This window comes from Chrysemys picta, chromosome 12, assembly GCF_011386835.1.
Source record: "Chrysemys picta bellii isolate R12L10 chromosome 12, ASM1138683v2, whole genome shotgun sequence".
NCBI lineage: Eukaryota > Metazoa > Chordata > Testudines > Emydidae > Chrysemys > Chrysemys picta.
Window position 1 is genome coordinate 14,480,901 of NC_088802.1, and position 25,696 is coordinate 14,506,596.

The following is a 25,696-nucleotide window of genomic DNA, read 5'->3' on the forward strand; positions in this document are numbered from 1 at the left end:
TCCCTTTATAGTTATGACACTCTATTATCTTCCCTGGCACAGAAGTTAAACTAACTCGTCTGTAGTTTCCTTGGTTTTTATTTCCCTTTTTATAGATGGGCACTATATTTGCCCTTTTCCAGTCTTCTGGAATCTCTCCCGTCTCCCATGATTTTCCAAAGATAATAGCTAGAGGCTCAGATACCTCCTCTATTAGCTCCTTGAGTATTCTAGGATGCATTTCATCAGGCCCTGTTGACTTGCAGGCATCCAACTTTTCTAAGTGATTTTTAACTTGTTCTTTTTTTATTTTATCTGCTAAACCTACCCCCTTCCCATTAGCATTCACTATGTTAAGCATTCCTTCAGACTTCTCGGTGAAGACCGAAACAAAGAAGTCATTAAGCATCTCTGCCATTTCCAAGTTTCCTGTTACTGTTTCTCCCTCTTCACTAAGCAGTGGGTCTACCCTGTCTTTGGTCTTCCTCTTGCTTTTAATGTATTGATAAAAAGTCTTCTTGTTTCCCTTTATTCCTGTAGCTAGTTTGAGCTCATTTTGTGTCTTTGCCTTTCTAATCTTGCCCCTGCATTCCTGTGTTGTTTGCCTATATTCATCCTTTGTAATCTGTCCTAGTTTCCATTTTTTATATGACTCCTTTTTATTTTTTAGATCATGCAAGATCTCGTGGTTAAGCCAAGGTGGTCTTTTGCCACATTTTCTATCTTTCCTAACCAGGGGAATAGCTTGCTTTTGGACCCTTAATAGTGTCCCTTTGAAAAACTGCCAACTCTCCTCAGTTGTTTTTCCCCTCAGTCTTGATTCCCATGAGATCTTACCTATCAGCTCTCTGAGCTTACCAAAATCTGCCTTCCTGAAATCCATTGTCTCTATTTTTCTGTTCTCCCTTCTACCCTTCCTTAGAATTGCAAACTCTATGATTTCATGATCACTTTCACCCAGGCTGCCTTCTACTTTCACATTCTCAACGAGTTCCTCCCTATTTGTTAAAATCAAGTCTAGAACAGCTTCCCCCCAGTAGCTTTTTCAACCTTCTGAAATAAAAAGTTGTCTGCAATGCAGTCCAAGAATTTGTTGGATAGTCTGTGCCCCGCTGTGTTATTTTCCCAACATATATCCGGATAGTTGAAGTCCCCCATCACCACCAAATCTTGGGCTTTGGATGATTTTGTTAGTTGCTTAAAAAAAGCCTCATCCACCTCTTCCACCTGGTTAGGTGGCCTGTAGTAGACTCCTAGCATGACATCTCCCTTGTTTTTTACCCCTTTTAGCCTAACCCAGAGACTCTCAACACTTCCATCTCCTATGTCCATCTCTACCTCAGTCCAAGTTAATTATGTAGTCTCTGAGCTGCTGATGGCTTTGAATCCAAAAGCCAAGACTGTGTTGATGCAAATTACCTAACTGATAAAGGAAAAAGAGAACTACCAGCACAAAGAAGTTGCAGATAAAGAACATACCTGGTCAGCAAACAAATGTCTAAATAAAAGGCACGGTATAACAATATACCTTTAATTAAAATAAATGTAATGTTAATAAGTACCCCTGTAACAATGTATAGTTTGTATGATTTTTTTTTTTAAAATCCTTTATGGTAATGATGCTTCTCAGCTATTACCTGTGAACAAACTTAAAGCTTAACACAGCAGAAAAGACGTTATAAACTTGGTCTGCTGTAGAGGAGAAACTGAAGTACACCACCTCATGGATTTAAAGACTGAATAGTGGGATAATTTCCCCATAGCCCTTAAAAGATAGAAGCCATTGAAACCTGGCTTGCCTATAGAACAAAAATACAGGAAAATATGGAAGTAATTCCTCTTGTTTTGCCTGAAATCAGCAAGGATATTTGTGAAAGGAAGGAATATTTTAAACAATAATCAATACCACCTCAAAAGGGGTAGAAAAATGTTATTTTTGTCTTTCAGAAAATCAGAAAAAGCTGATACCAGCTACAGGACAACCTAATACAGAAACAAATAAAAGTGAAAAAACCATACTGCTATAGGTATGGAATGTACTGAAATGCAGATACTTGCTTTGTCCACCTTGGAACACAAAATGTTTTGGGTAATATCAGGAAACACTAAGGTTTTGATACACTTGTTAAAGCAAAAAAAAAAAAAAAAAAAAGATCATTGTTTGATACCTATCAATATAAATGAATACAGTATATCTCCAGTACGGTTAGACTAAATTTGTTAAGTGGAAAAATTGTTAAGACTGCACACCAACAGGCTTTGGAAGCAAAGATATGGAAAGTTAGCCCACTCCCCATATTGCACATGGAATAATTCTGGCTGCCTCAGGCCTCGAGCCAGTGGGATGGGGAGGGAAAAAAAAATATTGGACACCAGAGGTTGTACTGAGTGGACTCCTCAAAAGTGGGTATGCTTATCCATGCCTTTTGCTCCAAAGCCCCGTAGTAAAGACATTTCACTAGAATCCTGCATATGGAATAAAATGGATAATAAGACCAAAGTACTGTATAATGGGCAGTGTGTATGTGTTAATTCTTGAAAAACGTTTTGAAAGGATAAAAAAGTGTTAGCAATCCAGCAGTAAACACATGTAAATGTAATGTAAGTACTGCGTTTACCAATAATCACATTTACTATTTGCCACAACCAAAAAAGTCTCAGCTTACTGTAAGCACTGATTTAGCTGAGTTCTCTCTCAATCTTGGCATTGAATGGCAGAAAGTTACCAATCATCTGTTAAAAGGTAAAAAGGTAACATAGTTCCAAGAAAAAACAAAAAGGCAATGTGGGAAACCGAATCATTTATATTATACATGCAAATTGAAACATGTTAAGCATTGCCACTGCAGAAAGACATAACAGCTTACCATTGGTATGACATATATTCTGAATGGTCTCCCACAACTACTGGCATACTAATGTTAACTAACCCTAATTGTTTTTGGTTTTAAATTGTATGTGTTTAATTGAAATGTTTGGAATGTGCTGTTGGATAAAACAAATGTATGCAAAGCGAAAGCCACAGGCCCAAATCACCTCCCAGTATTTTCTATTACACGGACTAAATAAGAAGTGACACTGGCGATTAATAATCTTAGTGTCAAAAGGGGGATATGTAGCAGCTGGATTTTATAATGTACTATGAGAATTAATGTATGATTTGATTTCATCTTGTCAGCCACCCTTTTTGAATAGCAGAAAGGAATGACAGACCAGAACAATCCTTATGACTAATCATGGTCATCCTTTTGTTTTAGAATAAGTTATAAAGCTACTATGGTTTCCTATATGTATTACAAATTAGGAAGTAAGAGACAGGATTCTCTATTGTGTCTATGTTAAGTAGATTAGAGGAACATTGAAGGCCTGGGTCTCAATGTAAATTGTCTTGATTGTAAAATTTAGCAAGGTTTAATTTGCAATGCCCTTTTGCTCAATATAAAATACTACTGTTTGTATTCTCAATCTGTTTGTGTGAATGAGGAATGTATACATCAGAAAAAGATAAGGTGTGAAGGCCATTGTTATAGCCAGAGTCAAAGAAGAAGGAGTGAAGAAACTTAAAGGACATCAAAGAATCATCAATACCCATCCATAATGAAGGGCAGATTGACGACCCTGAGGTAAAGGCTGGCACCCCTAAAAACAATTGATTAAATTGGAACAAAGGACAGGATGACCCTCTCGGAGGTGTATTGAAATGTTTACACCAATTAAAAAGTAACCGGTCACAAAGTGACACAGCAGAATCCATAGGCTTCAACAGAGAAGAAAACCTATAAGAACAGGGTGCTTTGCCATAGGACTTTGGCTTCGTCTTGCCACACTCCAGGAGCATTGGATCGTGACCGATAGAACCCCGCTCCCCTCTGCGACCAATCTGGCTGGCCACTAGATTGATCCAGACTCTGAACTGCTAACTATAAACATCACTGCAGGAGTGTGTGTGTGTGTCTAAGTGTCTAAAAAGCATATGCTAACTGTGGTATTCTCAATAAACGCTGTGTGTATTTACCTTCCTCTATAAAGATCCCGTGTGCTTTGTATGAGCATAACAATACCACTTTAAAAAACAAAATAAAACCCACAAATATTTTTAAAAACACATCTCATTTTACAGAATAAAAACCAAACTGCTTTAAAACCAACTTTTAAAATCTATTTTAAAACACATTTTGCACAGAAACCCCTGTTAATTTGAAACACACCATACCATCAGTTTGCAGCCATATACTTTTTAAAAAAAAACACACCTATGTTTTGCACAAACTCAGACAGACACACCAGCAGTTGTAAACACCAAACCAACAGTTTGCAACAAAATACTTTTCAGTAAACCCACAGACATTTAAAAGCCAATTGCAGAAAGTTACCTTCTACCACAAGATAAAGGGTTGCTGGCACATGGTTGTTCTCTTTCCCCCCATATGTGTTTGGGCCTTTAGGTTAAAGAACAAGTAAAAATATTAGTTAGTATTACCCCCAAATCCCTATGCAAACTGTGTAATACCTGAAGTTTTTTTTTTATTTAACTATATTAAGCACAACTATAGTTAAAAATGACTTTTACCTTGATCTGGTGGTGAAATGCAGCTTAAAGTTATTGGTTCCATGCTAAATAAATTACACTGCAATAAAGATAGGTACCATTATTTAGTAAGGACAGCATGGGCAATGAGTGACATTATATAATATATAGTTTCAGAGTTAAAAACAGGGAGCATACTTCCTCTTGCAGTCCAGCAGTAATTCAAGATCGTTTCTCTCGGAAAAGAAAGTCTTCAAAATACCTGAGGTTTTTATACCATCTTAACTCTCTGTTTCAAACAGACTTCAAAATAGTAGTTAGCAGGTTGATTCGATCACCACAACTCTGAGATAATAGATAATTAAGGACTTTAGGCCCCCTCCCCTAACATTTCCTTTTGTGATCTGGGTGGGGGAATTAAGTTGTCTGCCCAACTGGGCTGCTTTTGGCTATTTTTTTCTTTTAGTTAAAATATATTTTTATGTAGGGCCTTCTTATAGTATTAAACAGTAAATCACCATATACCTCAATCCTTAGTGTAATTGTCCCCATTCCCAAGTGGGGGCCCTTTGCAGATATCAATGAATGTCTTGGGGCTTGTTTGTTTGTTTTTTAACACATGTTTCTTTCATGCTTAAAGTTGGGGGGTTGTTTTTGAAATAAAATGGGTGTACTGCAACAATAATAAGCATCCTACAAATACCCATAGCTTTTAAATGTTTGATTGTCTTTAGAGCAAATGCTTGTTCTAAAGTATAGTGGGGGGTTGTGAACCCTTGAAACATTTCAGTTTTGGGTTAGACCCTTGTTTATCTTTTGTAAATATATTATTTTAAACTTTTAATGACTTTGAGTTGCTAGAAAGAGTGACCCATAGCATTCAACCAACTCCTGGGGTTATATTTAAACTGTCCAATAGCATCTGCAAGCTCCTGAGATTTTATTTCATTTCATATTAATCAGAGCTCACCATCCTCACCCACCCACCATCAAATTTAATTACTGATCACTAATACGTTTAACCCTGATGGCAACAAGGGTGGGTAATCTCAGTCACCCTGGCTATTCAGTGGTAGTGTGGTTAAAACCATTCAGTTCAACAGGGTGGATCAGCTCTATTGTACTCAAACACATGTCTGAACCATCCCTGTTTTTTTTTTTTAATTGTAAACACATTTTTAGGGTCCCCCCCCACAAGATTCTACAACATACATTTCTGCTTTTTGCTGTAAATGGGTCTCTTTTACACAAAGACACAAAAGCTACGTTCTGACAAACTATTTATTATTATTTAAAAGACATACAGCTCCTTGAAAACAAACCAAGATGCTCCATTAAAACTTTTAGCTCACTTAAGAGCCACAGAGAGCGTCTATGACACAGCCCTCACAATCTTCAAAAAGCTTTTCCCTAAGACAGTGATTAATGAGAGGAAAAACAGCAATGTGTACAATAGTCCACATGACTTTTTTACGCTCACGATGTGACACTGGCTCAGTTAGTTCCACGCCAAGCCTCCACCTTAAATCCACATAGCCGTCATCCTTGGCATTCTCGTCAATGATTTGTACCAGCATTGAGCAAAAACAAGGCAGGCCTGGTTCATCTTTGCTGTCTGATGCAATGCTGTCCAGGGCCTCTGGGCCTCTGGGTCCTCTACAAAGGCATTGTTGAGCTGTCGAGAGATTTTCAGACAAGAAACAAATGTAAGTTCCCACTGTTTGTTTTTAGATTTACACAACGCTGGTTCCTAAACCCATTACTCTCACACACAAATCCTCTAACATTACTTCTAAATCGTTCATTTACCTGAGTGAGGTCTTTTCCATTCACTTTGTCCGCCAGTGACTCCCCTGAGCTGCGTTCGCCTTCCTCCTCCAATGGGGTGGACAACGAGATGCCACCATGCTCATCGGGGTGTCTCATGAGCAGTTGGGGTTCAGGTTCGGGTTCCAGTGAATCCATCAATGGCTGGGCCAAAGGGCTCCCCCCATCCATTCCCTCCTTCTCCTCGGAACTATCGCTGATGTAGCACTTTCTCTGCAGATGGTCAAAGACACTTGGGGCTAAAACAAAGTCCGAAGTTCTCACAGAGGTGGTGAGGAAGTTCATGTTTCCTCTCAGCCTTTCCACGATTTCTAAAACACGCGTTCTTGGTAAGAGATGGCCTCTTCTGCCCAGCTCTGGGGCTTATCAGGTGATGGTGATGCACTCTGATTGGCAGAGGGCAGTGCGAGGAGTTCTTAGAGGGGTCACACAAACCACTTCCGGACAGGTCACCTCACCCTGGAACCCCCCTGATTGGTCAAATCTCCTCTCGGGGTGGACCCCAGTGGCTGAAACCCCTCCTTATTGGTAGAGGGCAGTGGTAGGAGTTCTTAGAGGGGTCACATGACCCACTTCCTTATGGGTCACTCTGCCCTGGAACTCCCCCCTCATTGGTCAAATCTCCTCTCTGGGCAGTCCTACAGAGACGAAACCCATCCTGATTGATAGAGGGCAGTGGGGGGAACTCTTAGGGGGGTCACATAATACACAGTGCTTCGAGTCATGTGTCCGGCTTCACCCTGGAAGTAATACCCCCAGGGGTGGGATGTTCTGCAACAGGTGGGCGGGGCTTAAGGGATCAAGGGGTGGGGTTTACATTTGATTGACGGTAGGGCCTTATACTACTCCTACCATTTCAATCTGCAGCAACGTCCCTGTATTTGGGAGAGATACTGGTGCCTTGAGTTATGAGCCCAGATGTGTGTGCGTGTGTATGGGTGGGAGGGTTGGACAGTGCAGAAGTGGATTCCCATCAACTTTCCCCCTTGTGTCTTAGAATCAAATTATTTTCCACTTTATGTCCGTTAAAATTGCCATATTTGCCAACTCACGTAAATCTCACGTATGTTCCCCATTGAGGAGAGAAGGGGGAGAATCCCAGGGGATGAATGTGAGTCATGTGCCTGGTGCCTGGCTAGATGGCTCTGGGACCTTGTGGGGATGAGGGGCTGTAAGGACTGAATAGAACAGAATTTGGGGGAGCGGCACCGCCTGGCTGCTATCGGGGCAGTTGGCCTGACTGATTGGGTTAAACTCATTAACTATGTATTCTCTGCAGACTGTGCCCCATTTGCCCCAACAAACCAAATATTAATAAACTGCCCAGCCCCAATTTGACCATCCCAGCTGATGCCCCCTCCCAGCTGCCACTGAACCTCCTAGATCCATCCCTTTCCCCTGTCAGTTAAAGGGCCAGCGCCCAGCAGAGAGAGTGGGAGAAAATGATGCTGCAGCCAGGTGGGAGACCCTGGGTCCAGTCCCCCTGATCCAACCCCTCTGACACTATTTATTCACAGTGGAGCAGCTTCAGGAGGGGAGACTGAGGGAGCCACACATCAGAATCTCACTTTCTGAGAGGGGTCAGAGACCCCTCTTCAAATCCCTTCTCCCCCTCTTCTAGAAATAGGGGACTAGAACCTGGGTCTCCCACATCCAGCTGAGTGCTCTAACTAGTAGGCTCCTCTTCCTGGATTTTGAATGGGACCCAATCCAGTAGGCAGCCTCTGATCATTCCTATAAGAGCAGCTCCAGCATATGATTTAGGGTTTGTCTTCACTGCAAAATAGATAAATAAATAAAACAAAAAAACCCCACCATGGCAGCGAGTCTCAGAGTCTAGCTTTGAGACTCAGGCTCACACGGGGCTCACGCTATGGCACTCAAATAGCTCTGTAGATGTTCCCACTTGGGTGCTGAAACCCAGCCAGGGAGTTTGTCTCTCAGCCCAAGCTCTAGCCTCAGTGAAAACTATGACCTGGCTATTTTTAGTCTGTAGACTCAAGCTTTGAGACTCGCTTCTTCGGGTCTTTTGTTCAGATGTAGCCAGACCCTTAGAAGCTCCTCAGCTTCTCTTCCACTGGTTTGTGCATCGCATAGGCAGGAGATAGGTCTCCAGATGGCCACAGGGAGGCAGCATTGCACGTGCCTACAGACTCAAGCATAGATGCAAACGGAATATTTTCAAGTGAATTTAGGCACCTACATGTTTGACAGAGGCTTTGAGCACCATGGTGGGGCCAAAACCAGGACTTAGTGCCTAAAATAGGGACTTAGGAACTTGACTCTTTGGAGTGTTCAGCCCTTCCTCCATATTTGGCTGAGTTTGGGAGGCTGTGATGGGGTCCTTGGGGTGCAACCTGGACTGTGGGATCACTGAGCCCCCTTTCCCACCAACCTGGGGTATCCCTCTCATGCTGTGATACTGATGTCATGCCACAAACCTCTGGCAGGTGCTGCACTTACATAGACATCCACAGGCAGGGACACACCCAACCTAGTTACATGAATGATCTCCCAGACACTCATGAACTATCAATAGAGAGGTTCCAGACAATTTCCCCCAGCTCCCCAGCCTTGCATCCCAGAAGTGTATTGTCCTGCCCTGGTCAGAAGCCCGGCCAATATAAGTTCATTACCCAGTTCGCTCTAGCCCTTGATGTGGAGAGGACATGCACTAGCCTTTGTAAACTGAGCTGAGATTTTCCAAGCACTTCAAACAAAACACACAGGTTTAGATTAAATATCAGATTTATTGACTACTGAAAGATAGATTTTAAGTGGTTGTACTTAGCAAATGTAGAGATCAAAGCTGGATACTATTGTTGTACCTGAAAGGCTAGTTGTGGTGTTCCCAACCTGACAACATATTTCAGTAACACATATAGCAATAATTCATAACTTCACATACAACCCAACAGATCAAGACGATTGAAATGATACCTCACAAGACATACTTTGTACTAAACATTTCATAATTATCTGACAGTGGTGAATATGGGGGTTCCAGGATGCTGCTTTGAGGTACAGAGGCCTTACATTCAACTCAATGCATTTCACCTCTCTGTCTGTAACACAATAATGGTTCAATGCTGCATTTGATCAATTCTAACACTTCAGCGAATGTTCTAGGCATCAGCGGGCAGAACTGCACTGATTGTGTCAGAAATCTGGATGCATGAAATGGGAGACACTTGGGGCCCCTGGCATTGGGTGGGGTGGACAAATGGGGGCCCTTGATGACAGAGTTGGGGGTAACTGCACCTTTAATCCCCTCTGTGGTCTATTGAGAACCCACTAACAGCAATGGGAGGGACAATAATTCCTCATGGGGAAGCCCCAGCTCCAGCCCCAGCCCGTTTGGTTCTGGTGAACAGGGCAGGGATTTTGCAGGAGGACTCCACACACCCTGCCGTGACGGTGGACGGTATTTACACCTGATGGTGAAAGTCTCTCTCTAACTCCTCCCAGCTGTGAGTGATGCAGACTCAGCAGAAATTCTGCCCAGAGTTCAAAATCGAGGCAGACTGGGCAGGTGAGTGACTCCTAGAGATGGAGCGGGGGTGGGGTGTGGGGGCAACAGCAGCCAGGGCACATGGGAGAGGAACAGGGAGGGGAAATTCAGTCTCATTCATTAATTTCAGAACAATGGGCCTCACCTCATGGAACTAGCTACAGGCAGATCAGCCAGTAGCCTTGAGCCCTGGCACTTTAGGGCCTCTCCACAATTGATTCTGCTTCCCTCAGGATCTCTCCTTAGACTCTCTCCTGTTGCACTGTATGTTCCAGTGCGACTCACCAGGGGCTCTTCCTTAGGGGCCCTGGCCCTGCAGAGACCTGTCACCAGCAGGGGCAGCTCCTCCTTGGGGGAGGGTGGAGTGAAGTCCCAGCAGGAATATAACTGCTGTGCAGTGCAGCTGACACACTGTAGGGGGCAGCACCGCCTGCTGCCAATGGGGAGCCCTGGAGGCTGCAATACACCAGGCTGCTACCGATGCCTGTGCCTCACTCAGCCTGCAGGCAGCACAGGGAGAGGCCCAGAGCAGGGCACAGAGGTGGCTGTGGGGCTGTTTCAGTTCATAGGCACTGTGAGGTCTCAGAGGGCTTGGTGATGCAGGGTTCCCAGAGGCAACATGGAATAATGGGGAGCCCAGCGCTGGCCCTAGGGGGATAGTTCCCCAACCCCACAGATCTCACTGCCAGGATGTTTCCCCTGAGACTCAGCCTCACTTTCCCCTCTGTTAATTTCTCCCCATCCCCCCGCTGCTTTTGCCCCTAAATTCTTTATTTTCAAAAACAGAACCAAAAACAATAGAACCCCCCAGATGGTGGCCACAGAAATACTGACTCTAGGAGCAATTCTCAATACACATCTCACACTGCCCATAAGACCTCCTGTTCTCAGTCATATCACTGACCACAGTTCTGCATGTCTGGATGGGTCCCTCCACAGCTGGGATGGGCAAATCCCCTCATGCAGCCCCCTCTCCCCACAGCTAGGATGCGTGACTCTGGAAAGTCTGGAGGATGCAGCCAGATTAGCATTGGCCTCCCCCCTCCTCAGACACAGTTGGTGGGTGACAGAAATGAGGACCCCCCAGTGGAGAGTTCATACTGGATTTCATGCAAGGCAAATGTCCTGCTTGGATTGGATTTAACTTTGCAACCCCTGCAATGAAGTGGACCTGAATGGATGGCTCCCCATTAAATCAAACACTTTGCATATCTCTCCATGTTAAATACATCTTAACTGTTTTTTAAATATTGGCCAAGCTAATTGTTTATCATTATCTGTATTTATTATTGCTGCACAATAAAGCCTCTAATCAGCTATAACAAGTGCATAGTGCAGCAACGACTTCTATTTACCGTTGTGCTGGCACAGCGTCAAGGGTGGCAGGTTTGTATAATTTTTGGTGGGGCCCAGAATGGGTCCATGTCCTGCCACCCCCCGCCCACACACACACCTGCCTTGTAAGCCAATCTATATTTTTTAAAATAATATAAAAATGGACTGGAAACAGTAAGTGCTTAACAGTTTCCCTCTATTGCACAATATCACTATCATCAGAAAAATTTATGTAACTAAGACTATCAACTCGATTAATACTCTTTTGAATATGGAAACAACCCAGCACTCTTGGATCAATAACTCTCAAAAGCAAATACTTTCTAAAACTAAAACAAAATGTAGCCCCTTCTTTTGTAATGTTCTTCAAGAGGCAGCAAACACTTTTAATTGTTGCTCAGTGGGGGATGGGGCAGGAGTGGTGACTGCAGGGGGAGGGGGGACAGGGTGTCATGACACTCACCCAAGCCCCACCTGCTCAGGTCCAGGAAGCCCCCTCGCCTATCTTGTGGTGGATGCCAGAGGTGGGGGGGTGCCATTATGTGTGTGCCTCCTCCCCTGCCGCTGCCCCTCACCATAGCCTCACGGGGTGGGGGATGGGGCTGCCCCTTGCCAAGCCTGGGGCAGGAGTGGTCACTGCGGGCGAAGGGCAGGGTGTCATGAGTCCGACACTCACCCAAGCCCCAGCTGCTCAGGTTCAGACTCCAGGAAGCCCCCTCGGAGTCAGAGTTGTCTCCCGGTGGGTGCCAGAGGGAGGGGGGGGCTGCCATAACATGTGTGCCTCATCCACTCCTCCCGCTGCAGGTGCAGTAGCAGCCTCAGCCTGCCACCAGTGCCGGTCCCTTCCTTGTTAGGTAGTGCGGCACGGAGCGGCAGGGCAGCCATCCGCTGCACAGGGCGCAGGCAGGGACACTCCAGGGGAGGTGCGCGGGGGCGGCAGGTGGGGCAGTGGGAGAGATGAGGCCTCAAACATTGGTGGAGTTGGGCCCCCAGGCCCTGAGTATTGCTGGAGCCCAGTACCATGGGCCTATATAACTCGTGGCCCCTGCAAAGCATATTTATGCAAGTTTTCAGTTGCAGAAGTTTGGCCTCTTTTTGATTCTGACTGTGTGGAGACACCAACTATAATAGAAACCACATTAGAACATTTACTTTGCTTACTATATATGGGATTATAACAAAAATGTCACAGGAAAGATCCAAATGAGAACTCTAGCCTGTGTTCTTGCACATAGGTTGTTAATCCCTGGGAATTGCTGAGAACAGATTTAATCGGGCTCTATCCAGTACCACAGAAGTGATACCAACATGTCCTGACAGCTACAGATGATTTTTCAAAAGAGGTAGAAGAATTTCCACTTAGAACTATGACAGCACATGAGGTGGAGAAGAAGACATGTAAACTTATATATCAACATGGCTGTCCAGAGCAGATCCTGGTCGATCTAGGTTCTGAATTGAATAATGAGGTAACAGTTTACATTGAGTGTTATTTTCATTGTATGGTCAATTACACAATCAGGGCCATGTGATGGGGCCTGTTAGCAGCTACAAACGGAACCCTTTGGAAGCCAGCAACCTGGTCACAGAGCACCCAGGGCACCGGGTGCAGTTCGAGTAGGAGGGACTGAGTAGTTTGGGTTTGGAAGGGCAGAGGGGATCACTGGCACCTGTAGGGAGCCTGATGAGGTCACTAGCTCAGCGCTGAGAAGAAAGCAGCAGCATAAAAGGCTGAACCAGGGAGCAGGAAGGGGGCTCCTTGTAACTGCTGCTCTGTTGTGATGCACCATAAAAAGTCATAAAGACACTTGGTGGAGGTTCCCTGGCAGACTGCCTGCTGCTTCATTCACACAGAGCTCTGCCAGCCAGGGGTTGCAGGAACTGATGGAGGAGCCCATTCATAGTTAGATATTTTTAAATGAACATCGTCTGGAATCACTTCATGACACTTCATGCTGTAAATTGTGAGTGACCACACATTTTTATGTCTTGTCAGATAGTAAAAAACATGTTGTATATTAACCTATTTGCCAACATATTTCCCCATGTAATAACACAAGAAGATTGGATAAGAAAGCACAGTAATTACACATAATTCTATGAGAAATAGGGAAAGGAATGAAGATATTTCTGAAGGAAATTTTAGGGGAAAATTATCTATTTTTAGATTAAAATTTCCATGTGTTAAAAACTAGGAAGAACACATCGCTTCAGCAGCCCATGCCACCTAGACACCAGCAGACTGGATAAAAAGCACAAATGAATCCATCAAAAGATAATTTTAGGGTATTTATTTTCAAATAACCAAGGTAAGTTTAGGGCACACTGCCATGAATGGCAAATTGTGAATAAATCTTCAAAACTGAATTATACCATTGAAAAAGTTCATAACGCATCACATTTAAAACACAAAGTAGTCTTAGCAATGCCATGCCATGCTCTTCTTCTTAAACTCTGCTCAGCTACCTCTTCAAGAAATTAGGCTCAATCACTAATTTCAAGGAATTAGATCAATCAGTCAGTATTTTTACAGAGCATTCCAGAAGGTGGTGGACAGAACCCAGAGGAATAATGGTGAATTTCCTGGAGCAACTTTCTTTTCTTTGTACTCTAAACCTCACATGACAACAAAAATATCACCCTTTCCACTGATTTATGTCTGAGAAGAAAGGTTTGCCAAAAAGCTTCACCAAATTTCATGTTATGTGTCATTAAGTGCCAGTGTCTTTAACACAATTAAGTTAATTTGTGATGATACAATAAAGGAATACAACCCCTTTTCTATTTCTTTATCAAACTACATTTGTTGTGTCCTTATAACCAAGAACATGAAGAGCCCGGCAGTACATTGAAATCAGTAGTGCACAGTGACAGTACATTGCCTGCAAATAATATTTCTAAAGAAAAATAAACTAAAAAATGGAGATTGTAGAAGAGATTTCTATCAATAGGAAGAGAGCATTTGAGGTCGGGGACCGAGTTTTGTTAACTGATGTGAGAAAAAGAAAGGAAGGGTAATATCTTGATTACCAATTATATGTAGCTAGAAAGTTAAAAATCACATGAATTAATGCTGACAGAAGTTCAAAGATTATTATATAATCTTGCGTGAGTTAACTTAAATATATTGCTTAATTCATTTTTTCAACTATTAATTTTAAAAGGTGTAGTGCAGGAGGTGAGCGTATGTGCCCTGCCTTCCAGAGAGAACCAGTCAAGACAATAAAGAGAGGGGGACAGAGAGCAGCTGCACATGTGTGTAGTTGTGATGTTTATGACACATGTAGATTGTAACTGAATAACCCAGTCTGACAATTTAATAGTTTATTTTGTTAAGATAAATATTTTGGATTTCTTGAAATTCCACAATTGAAATACAAATAACGTTATTTAGAGAAGTTAAACTTCACTATAGATTTGAGGGGAAAATAAAAAAAATGTAAATAATTCCATTTCTACAAATATATTTGTGACGGGTTGGATCACAGAAACCCCCTTGGGAGCTGCCACCCGATGTGCAAAGACTACCCCTGCTTCTGTTTTTCCTGCCAGCTCAGGACTCCAGCACCCTGTCTTGCTGAGCCGGACACTCCCGTCTGGCTCCAGACACAGATCCAGGGTCTGAATCACTTGTCCCAAAGCTGCAAGTTTACCCGAAAACAGCTCACAGTAGTGTGCTTGTCTTTAGCACTCAGATGCCCAACTCCCAATGGGGTCTAAACCCAGATAAATCCGTTTTACCCTGCATAAAGCTTATGTTCGCCCTCTATAACACTGATAGAGAGATATGCACAGCTGTTTGCTCCCCCAGGTATTAATACATACTCTGAGTAAATTACTAAATAGAAAGTGATTTTATTAAATACAGACAGTAGGATTTAAGTGGTTCAAAGTAGTAACAGCCAGAACAAATTCTTCTTTTAGCCAGAACAAAGTAAGTCACCAAGCAAAATAAAATAAAATGCGCAAATCTATGCCTAATCAAACTGAATACAGATAATCTCACCCTCAGAGATGCTTCAGTAAGTTTTTCTCAGACTGGACCCCTTCCAGGCCTGGGCACAATTCTTTCCCCTGGTGCAGCTCTTGTTGCAGCTCAGGTGGTAGCTAGGGGATTCTTCATGATGGCTCCTCTCTCCCCTTTGTTCTCTTCCACCCCTTTATATATCTTTTGCATAAGGCGGGAACCCTTTGTCCCTCTGGGTTTCCACCCCCCCCTCACTGGAAAAGCACCAGGTTAAAGATGGATTCCAGTTCAGGTGACATGATCACATGTCACTGCAAGACTTCAGTACTCACTTGCCAGCACACACATATACAGGAAGACTCACAGGTAAATACAGCCATCTGCAGACAATGGGAGTCATCAAGATTCCAAACCATCATTAATGGTCCACACTTTACACAATTACAATAGGCCCTCAGAGTTACATTTTATATTTCTAGTTTTAGATACAAGAGTGGTACATTTATACAAATCAGATGATCATACTCAGTAGATTATAAGCTTTGCAATGATACCTTACAAGAGACCTTTTCCATGAAGCATATCCCAGTTACGTTACATTCACTTATTACCGTATTTTCTCTAAAACTATCTCAGTTACATTATATTGACTTATTATCAAGTTTTTATAAAACCATATAGACTGCACAACTTCACAATATTTATATGCTTGTTTTTGAAATGTTGTTGAAATGTAAATTAAAATATTCTTGTATTTACACCTTGTTACAATAATATTTTCTAAATTAAAATAATCTTTTTTCTTTCATATTGTATATTGAGATTTCACAGGGGTAGAAAATTCTGACATGGTAAATGTCCCCCATCCACCCCCATCTGCTACCCCTGGGGCACGGGATGGGGAAAGGTGAGGGCTGGGGGTCCCCAGGTGTCCGGTTTTCGACTGGAACCTCCAGTTGAAAAGGGAAACTGGCAGCGTCCGGTCAGCACAAAAAGTCCAGTTGCTGCAGTAACTGGCCCCCACCACAGGGTAACGGGAAGAGCAGCAGGGCTGGGAGGGGACAGTCTGTGCTGCGGGGTCACTGTCAGGGACAGAGATTCCCTCTGGCCTGAGCTGGGACTGGGCAGATTATCAGGGGAGCCACGTTTGTACCACAAGTGTTGAGAGAGGGATTGAAATAAGGGCGGAGCTTCCCGGAGAAGGTGTCTGTGAAAGTGAAGAGATGGGACCTGTCAGTCACATTGTAAAACGAGACCTTGCCCGCCTTATAGTCCAGGAAAATCCCCACCCAGCTGGGCCTGACGCTCATGGGGAGGGGGGTTGAGGTGGAGGTGAGGGCCTTGTATCCCCCATCCCTCAGCCACACAACCCAGCATCCATTCCCAGGTGTGAATGTGACATTCCCCTTCCTGCTCACAGATTCCCTACAAACCCCCAGAGTCCATCTAGTCTTGTCTCCCACCTCCACCTCCCAGTAATGCCTCCCACCCGCGAACCCCTCAGTGCCCAGGACACAGGCACAAGAATCAAATCTCTCATGGTTGTCGGGCAGATCCTGTCGTGTGTCTCCAAGTCTCACACATTTCCAATCCTCAGACAGGACGAGGTCGGGATGAGCCGTGTCTGGATCCACAGTCACTTCCACTGGGGAGAGAGTCACAGAGTCAGTGCTGCGGCAGGGGCTGGTCACTGGGATCAAAGGGAAATTAACCTACATCCCTGTTAATTGCTGGTGGGGGGGAGGGGGTTGTTGCCTGAGGGGAGTCAGGGCCCGTCTGACTATGAGGAGTCAATGAGCAGGAAAAGGGCAGGAGGAGCGAGGGAGGGGTGAGACACTGTCAGTGGAGGTGGGGAGGGGACACGCTGATGTTGGGAGAAGAAAGGGGAGGGGGAGGTGAAAGGAGCAGAGGGGGTGGAGGGCGGGACAAGGGCAATGGGGTGACAAGGGAAGGGACGGGCAGCAGGAAGACAGAGGGGGATGAAGGGAGGGGCAGGTTCCCGGGGGCTGCAGGGGGTGGGGGAAGGGGTGGGCATCAGGGCAGAAGAAGAGGACGGACCCCAGGGTGCACAGGGAAGCAAGGGAAGGGGCGGGCACCAGGGGACAGAGGAGTGTGAGGGAATGGGAAAGCTCCAATTGGGCAGGAGAAATCCAGGGGAGCGTGGGCTGCAAGGGGGTGAGATGACGAGGAGTGGGGTAGGTGGAACCATGGAGTGGAGCGAATGGGCAGGCACTGGTGTTGAAGGGGTAGAATGGGGGGTGAAGGAGCAGGTGAGCAGAAGGGGAGCGTGTGGAGAAGGCAGGACCTAGGGGGGCAGAGGGGTGTGAAGGGAGATGTGGACACCAGAGGGAGGATGAAGGGAGGGTTTGGACCCAGAGGTTAGGAGAGGGTGAGGGAAGGAATGGGGCAGTGCTGAGATGAGGGAAAGGGCTGAGACAGGAGTCCCAAAGGGGGGTGAGGGAAGGGATTTGCATCAGACAGGCAGAGGGGGCAAAGGAAACATCAGGCACCAGGGAGGCAGATGGGGCAAGGGTAGATCTGGGACTTGGGAAAGAGGAGGAGCTGACACCAGGGGACTAGAGGGGTGGTGAAGGGTGCAGGTGTCATGGAGCCAGAGGGCAAGGGGAGGGGCAGGGGTGAGAAATAAAGAGAAGGTGACATGGGTCATGATGGCAGAGGGGTGAGAGGAGAGCAGGGTCAGTGGGGCAGGGGGTGCTGAGGGGGGTGGGCACCAGAAAGGAAGGGGACAAGAGGAGTGTCAGGTGTTGGGGGGCAGGGAGAGGGAAGGAAGGGGTAGGCAGCAGAAGGGTGTGGGGGAAGGGCAGGTGCCAGGGGGATTGAGGGGGTTTGAGCAGAAGGGCAGGCACAGGGAGGGCAGAGGAGGGGAGGAACAAGCACCAGGGGGCAGAGAGGGGTGAGCAGAGAGGCAGGGCAGGTGGGTAGGGAGGTGTTAGGAGAGGGGATCGGGGAGAGGCAGGTGCCAGGAGGTTGGAGTGGGGCTAGAGGAGGGGTGGGCACAGGGGAGTGAGGGAAGGGGAGGGTGTCAGGGGTCAGAGAGGGTGGGGAGGGGGCAGCTGTCAGGAGGGCTGAGGGGAGTAAGAAGGGCAAAAGCCAGGACAGCAGAGGAGGGTGAGGGGTGGGGTGGCCATCAGAGGGGAGGTGATGGCAGTGGTTGGCACCAGGGAAGCAGATGGGGGTGAGAAGAAAGGGAGGGATGTTGGTGAGGGGTCAGATTTGATACAGGGTCCAGGGTAAGGGAAGGGCAGAAGCCAGAGAGGGGTGATGGAGAGGAAGGCCCCAGGGAATCTCTGTTGCTTTCGGGCCATGTGTGGTTGGTTTCTCGCTGAGAGCAGGTCGGTGCCATCCCCACACACACTGGAGGTGCAGCCCTGCCCCAGGGGGAGCAGCTGGGACTCTCCATGCTGGCAGGCCCCACGGGCCCCACCTTCCAGCCAGGAAAACCCCAAAGCCAGCCCCTCCCCTCGCCGGGTCCAGCCCCACCCCAACGGCGGCAGTGGTCTGGTTTGGGCTCACTGGGGGGGCATTACAGTGGAAGATTCGGGGGGGGGGTATAAATGTGTACTAATGGGCTGTTGCTAATAAGGCCAGGGCAGTGGGGAGAGAAGAAGACATTTCCCCACTTACTGCCCACTCCATCTGGGAGAAGCTGCACCAGGTGTCAGCCCCAGTTCACACCCGCACAGCACATCTATACTAGGGTTTGCACCGGTGCAGCTACATCGGTGCAAGGAAACACCGGCAGACATGGCCTGAGACACTGCTGTGCCAGGAGTCGTAACCCCTCCCATCACTGAGGTTATGGATAAATAATAACAGGGTCACTGGAGATGGGGTGCTGGACTCTGGGATCCCAGGTGGAGGCCTGACCCACTGGGCTGCAGAGTCATTCTCATTCCCACGCTCTGGCCCAGTTCCCATGGCAGTGTTTAGACGCAGGGGGATGTCATCAGACAACTGGAGCCTAGTGGTTCAAGCCCTGATGGCATCACACAGGGGGATTGAACCTGGGGCTCCCAGCGGAGGGCCCAGCCACTGGGCTAAAGGCTAGAGGGGAAGCAGCAGCATCTTTTTCTTTTAATTGAAACTCGACAGCAAAGTCGACATGGATTCATGAATAGTTTCTCTTGACCCAAAATATAATTTTGCAGCAAATAAACTATTTGTCCAAAACATTTCACTCAGCTCCACTGCAAACCTGTCTGAGCAATTTAGGAGCCCGAATCCCAGTGATGTGCAGTGAGTGACTGTCAACATCCCCAGAAACACGAAAGTACAGGCAGGCCAGGTTCAGGACACTCCAGAGCTGCTGTTTAATTTGCCCTTTGCAGACAAATGCCCCCTGGGCCCGTGATCTCACCCCCACAAATCAGGCTGAAAATTGAGACTTGGCTCCAGCCCGAACTCTCTGCCCAGAGCCATTTGTGCCATGGATGCTGTGAGTGGCCTCCTGCAGCGGTACATGGGTGTCTTAGAGACTAACAAATTTTCTTAATCTTTCCCTGTTTGCTGTATAGGATGCTGATCAGGTGGTTTCGCAGTTTCTTTGAGAGTGTGTGACACAGTCTCTCAGCATAGTCTGTGTGATATGTAGATTGTAATGGATTTTTTACCTTTAGTCCTTTTGGTATGATGTCCATCTGCTTGCATTTGGAAAGGAAGATGATGTCTGTCTGTATCTGTACGAGTTTTTTCATGAGGTTGATGGATTTCCATTCCATACGCCTAAATGCAGTGCCTTGCATAATGACAGGTTTCAGAGTAGCAGCCGTGTTAGTCTGTATCCGCAAAAAGAAGAACAGGAGTACTTGTGGCACCTTAGAGACTAACAAATTTATTGAGCATAAGCTTTTGTGGGCTACAGCCCACTTCATCAGCTGTAGCCCACGAAAGTTTATGCTTAAATAAATTTGTTCGTCTCTAAGGTGCCACAAGTTCTCCTGTTCTTTTTGCAGATACAGACTAACATGGCTGCTACTCTGATCTCTGCCCAGCGCAATTTGTCCCATGGATGCTGCTAGCAGCACAGACCTTCTGCAGCTGCACCTGGGCATCTCCCAGAGAGGATAATGGTCACAGAAACCATCTCAGAGCCTCAGGGGCTCAGGTGTCTCCCTCTAACGACTGTGCCAGCCACCCCCCTTGCTCTCATTAACCAGCCCTGGGTCAGACACGCTGGGAACTTTCACACCCAGACTCTGGAGACACTTTGGGTTCATCTGCACAGCCCACAGCAGCAAGTCTCGGAACGGGGTGGACAGATTCAGGTTTGCGGGGCTCCCTCTTTGGCACTAAAAGTAGCTGTGTAGACCTTCAGGCTCAGGCTGGAACTCAGGCTCTGAAGCCGAGAATGGAGCCAAGTCTGCTCCTCCCAGCACACGCAGGGACATGGTCTGTGTCCACGTCCCCTTCATCCCCTTCCTGGTACGAGGAACAGCAGCCCCAGAGCCCCTCCCTTCACCCCCCCAGGGCAGGGGAGTGAGAGCCCTCCGCCTCCTGGGCAGTGGGGCCTCCCAGCACCAATTCCTGGGTGAGCGTTAAAGAGTCTCCACCCAGAAAGCTCTGTGCACCCGGCAAATACATAGATGTGCCCATGGATCCATAAGCACCAACTTCTGCTGGTGCTGGTGAGTGCTTGCCTCCCCCTGCCCTGACACCACCCCTGCCCCTGTCCTGTCTCCACCCTGCCCCATTGCAACCTCTTCCCCAAAGTCCCCGCCCCAACTCTGCCCCCTCCCATCCTCTTTTGGACCTCTTCCCCAAATCCCCACCTCGGCCCCGCCTCTTCGCCGCCTGCTCCCCTGAGTGCACCACGTTCCCGCTTTTCCCCCTCCCTCTCACAGCTTGTTATGCTGTGAAACAGCTGTTTCACGACAGCAAGCACTGGGAGGAGAAGCAGGGAAGGCACGCTCAGGGGAGGAGGCGGAGGTGAGCTGAGGCGGGGGCTGCCGGTGGGTGCAGAGCACCCACCAATTTTTCTCTGGGGGTGCTTCAGCCCCAGAGCACCCACGGAGTCGGCGCCTATGCATGGATCAGAATCTAGGACGATACTCCCCCAGGAGTGATGGAAGCTCTCTAAAAGTCGAGTGGCCACCAGTGCCCAAACCGTGGCCCCGCCCTCCTGTGCCAGCCCTTCTCCCCAAGCTCCTGTCCCAGCACTGCCCCTTCTCCCTAAACCCCCACTGTCATACCACCCCTTCTCCCCTAGCCCCTGCCCTCATATCGCCTCTTCCCCACCAAGACCCCACCCCTGCACCATCTCTTCCCTCCAACACCCTGACTCCCTGGTCTCTCCTCTGTGCCCCCTCCCTCCCCAACTGGCCCTTACAGCTGGTAAGTGTGAGTCTCCCATTGTCCTGCCAACATGGCTCAGCCCTGACACCTGCTGGAACTTCTCCCTGGGGAGGAACCCTCCCTGTGGCCCATTCAGGCCTTGGCCTTCCTTTCCTAGGTCCTACCACCACCACGCCGAGGGAAAGGCACGCTGCTGCCCTCGCCAGACCAGCCAGAACTCCCAGAAGGACGCCATAAAGTCCACATCCTCCAGCAAGCTATTGTTAAAGTGCCAATAGGCCGGCCCCGGCCTCTCCGCACAGAGAGAGGTCGTCATGGTGACTAGATGGTGATCTGAAAAGGGGGCTAGCCGGACGTTGGAGGACTTGGACCGTGAAAGATGGAAGCGTGACAAGTAAATGCAGTCCAACTGGGAGTGGCAAGACCGATGGGCTTCCACCTGGACATAGGTGAACATGGAGACATCGTCCGGGTGGTGGTCGCGCCAGACGTCCACCAGGGAGTGATGTTCCACAATCTCCCGGAGGACGTCCGCGGGGGCCGGGCACTGCTCGGTCCCCGATCGGTCCCGCTCCTCGAGTGTAGCGTTGAAGTCCCCGCCCAGGACCAGGCACTCACAAGGATCCAAGGAGCCGAAGAAGGCGGACGCCTGCTGATAAAAAGGCAGCCGCTCCGGGCCCGATGTCGGGGCATAGACGTTGACAAGGTTGACCACAAGACCCTCCATGCAGACCTGGAGGTGCAGCAGGTGGCCCGGCACAGCCATGGCAAACCCCAGCACTTTGGGCCGTAGGTCGGGGAAGAACAGGGTAGCCACTCCAGCCGTACGAACTGTGAGATGGCTAAAATAGACCCTGTCCCCCCACTCCAGCCGCCAGCTGTCTTCGGCGGCCGGATCCGTGTGGGTCTCCTGCAGAAAAACCACAGAGTACCCCCCCTCCCGAAGGAAGGAGAGCACCTGGCACCTGCAGAGACCCACCCTACAGCACTGAGTGTTCAATGTTGCAAAGGTGATAGGTGGCATGAGGAGGGCTGGGGGGGATCCTCGCCGGCAGGGACGCTCACGGCAACCATTGGGCCACACAGAAAACCGTGACCCACCCCGAAGGTGAGCAAAACATCATGGAAGCTGCGGACCCACTGGTAAGCCACGGAACCCTGCTTCCTGGTCCTTTTACCCTCCCCCATGAGGGCCCTCGCGGCCCAGAGGATCTGATGGAAATCTCCCCATCGCTGGAGAGCGAGCAGCACCTTATTGTGGGAGCCATGGATGTCTTCTAAAAACTCCCGCAGCTCTTCTTGCAGTTATGGGGGGTGGGGTCACTGGCTTCTGGTCATCCCCCGCTGGGGCCCCTGGCACGGCCCCGTGGCCCACCGAGACGGGCAGGCAAGGGGAAGACCCTCGACATGGCGCCTGATGGGCCGGCGCCACACGGCCCACCTCAGACCCCAGCTCAAGGGGGGGCAGCGGAGGAGGGAGGATAGCAGCCCCTAATAGGTCGGGACTGGGGAACACAAAGGCCGCTCCCTGTGGGTCATCCTCTGGGAAAGAGAAGGAGACGTTCCCAGGGGCGGCAATAGCGTCACGGGAGGTGGAGGAGATAGGGACAGAGTCAGGAGTAGGGTCGGGAAGAGGGACAGAGGCGGGATCCTGGGCCCCAGGAGCTGGATTGCTCTAAGGTGGCTCCTCCCGGTCGGGCTCAGGGGTCTGAGGATTAGGGAAGGGGTCCCCAGGGATGCCAGGCACAAGCTCAACGGCAGATGTAACAGCCACAGAATCAGGAGGTGGACAATCTTCAACAGGGCCCCAAGTCAGGAAGGAACTCGGTTGCCCCACGCCATTGAGGGATACCCCTGGTAACTTGAGTCCCGGCCACGAGGCAGCGGCCGTTGCCTCAACAGGCTCAGCGGCCGTCAGCGGGGTGTCACCTGGAGCCGGGCAGGTCGAAGAGACCAGTGGCTCCTTTACGGCAGGAACAGCGGTCAGGGGCATGGAAGACGGAGAAAGGGGGGGTGGGGTGAGGCCGGCCAGATCAAGGCCCGATGGCAGAGAGTCGTACTCCCCCTGGGTGACCGGGGTCTGACCCAGGGCCTCTATCTCCTCATAGATAGAAGGCAGCTCACCTCCCACCACCCCAGGGTCTTCTTCGCTAGCACCCAAGGCGATGCTTGCCTCGGGCATGGCACGGGGTGGAAGTGGCAAGGAGGTGGGAGGGGTTTCAACGGGGGCCTCCGGACGTGCCCTATCGCCCGGCAGAGGTAGCACCGGGCCTCCCCCATAGAGTAGTGCACCCAGTAATGGGCCCCCTGATAGGGGACCAGGAAAGACCCCTCGAGCGCCTCTCCGGCACGTGCCGCCGGCGGCAGTTGGAGCTGCACGTTCCGGCGGAATGAGAGGACGTGACGGAGGTCGGGGTCTTTGCAGCCCAGCGACAGAGGGCTGACGATGGAGATCAGTTTCCCCAGGGTAGAAAGGGCAGGTAACAGGGCGACATTGGGGAGGAAAGTAGGAACGGAGGTGAGGACCACACGGAGACCCAGGTCCTCCAGTGGCTCCAGGGGAACGAACACGCTCCCCACCGCCAGACCCTTCTCCACCACCTTGTGGGCGGCGGCCTCCGAGGCAAGGAAGAAGACAACCTTGCCATACCTTTTGGAGGCCGCCACGATGGCCGTGGGCTCCACCACCCTTGCCAATGCCCACATGTAGGTCTCCACATGGGGCGAGGCGGGCACCTGGAGGCAACGGATGCCATGTCTCCTAGTCAAGGTGGGGAAGGGGCACAGGCCGCTATAGATGGAAGCAGAGGCGGTGGATGGATGAGATGGCGTATCGGCAGGCGGGGGGCCACCACCACCTGGGCATATGTGACAGGGGAGGGGCACCCGCAGAGCTGGTGGAGGGAGCAGCAGAGGCCTTTCTGCCCTGGCCTTTCCTGCCGGCTGGGGTGGCTCCCCCAGAATCGGAGGGAGTGAGGGACGTGGCAGCAGTGGAGTTCACCCTGTCGCCCGCCGCTGCCAATGCCACAGCGGGTGCGGTGGCAGATGGTTTGGCAGTGGCGGTTAAGGAAGAGGCCAAGGGGGCAGGAGGGGGAGGGGAGCAGGGCCTACTTGCGGGGGCTCCCCCACCGTGTTCCCCTCCATAATGAACAGGGAGGGAGGGGAAAACACACCGGAGAAGAGCGGGAGGAAGGGGAAGCAGGTCAACCACTCCGCCCCGCTAGGCTGCAGGCAGGGGAGGAGGGCACCGAAACGGGGTGGGGGTAACCAAAGGCTTGGGGGGGGACGACAGTCACGGACACCGGATCCTCTAGCTGCACTAGGGGAAGGAAGGTCACAAGAACATCAGGGGGTGCAGTGATTAACCAAAACGGAGTGGGGGACACAAGCGCATGGGAGGGGGCATGTGCACACGAGGGGAGGGGTCAATCAGGGCAAGGGAGGTGCAAAGGAAGGGGAGCAACCAGGCTGGGAATGGGGCAGAGTAACCAAGGGGCTAACTATAGGGCTGGGGTGGGACAACCAAACCAAACTGCAGAGGGAAAAGGGCAGGGCAGACAAACAAACTGAAGCTGGGGAGGGGCAAAAGGCTACAGAGGGCAAATGGGGTAGGCAGCAAGGGGCAAAGCTAGGAGGCCTGTAGCGAATGGTAAGGGGTCAGTCCAGGGGGGGGTAGGTGCGCCAACGAGCGCTTGCGTAAAGTCAACGTGTGGGCCGGCTACTTGCTGCTGCAGGCCCGAACGATGTCAATAGGGCATGGCAGGTCAGGAGAGCAGCAGAGTCCCAGAGGCAGGAGCGGAGGCAGATGGCAAATGAGCTGTGGGGATGGTGGAGGGGGGGGATGGTGGTGGTGGGGGTTTGGGGGGGACACACAGATGGACCAGGGGGCAGGCTCCACACCACACCCCCTGTGTCCCCACAAACACAGTCTAGACCCCCACCACTAGAGCACAGTTCGAAAATCACTCAGTCCTGAATGGCCCCCTCCACAGTGGTCTCCAGAGTCCTGTGCGCTCCCCCAGCAGCCGATGGACTGCGCAGTCCTCTTCCTCCACCTCCAGCAGCTCCCCAGGACGCACGCAGCAGCGGCAGCAGCAGCAGCAGTTCCGGCAACCCTGGCAGGCAGGCAGGAAGGACCCCCACAGGTGGTAGCGGTGATGATGAAGGTGGGGTCTTGTCTTCTCCCTCCAGAGATGGTGGGGAGGGGGGGCTGGCCGGCAAGGCCCCCCCACCCCTC

The 25,696-nt window shown here is 49.3% G+C and overlaps 1 protein-coding gene across 1 annotated transcript in view; it reads right to left on the reverse strand.

Annotated features, from left to right (window-relative positions):
• Positions 1-16,051: 16,051 nt before the first annotated feature.
• LOC135975013 (zinc finger protein RFP-like) overlaps positions 16,052-25,696 on the reverse strand; it is a 41,273-nt gene continuing 31,628 nt past the window's right edge. Inside the window, exon 8 of the mRNA XM_065565046.1 lies at positions 16,052-16,792. Coding sequence (XP_065421118.1) covers positions 16,233-16,792 — 560 coding nt within the window. The 3' untranslated portion in view covers positions 16,052-16,232. The remainder of the gene's footprint in view (positions 16,793-25,696) is intronic.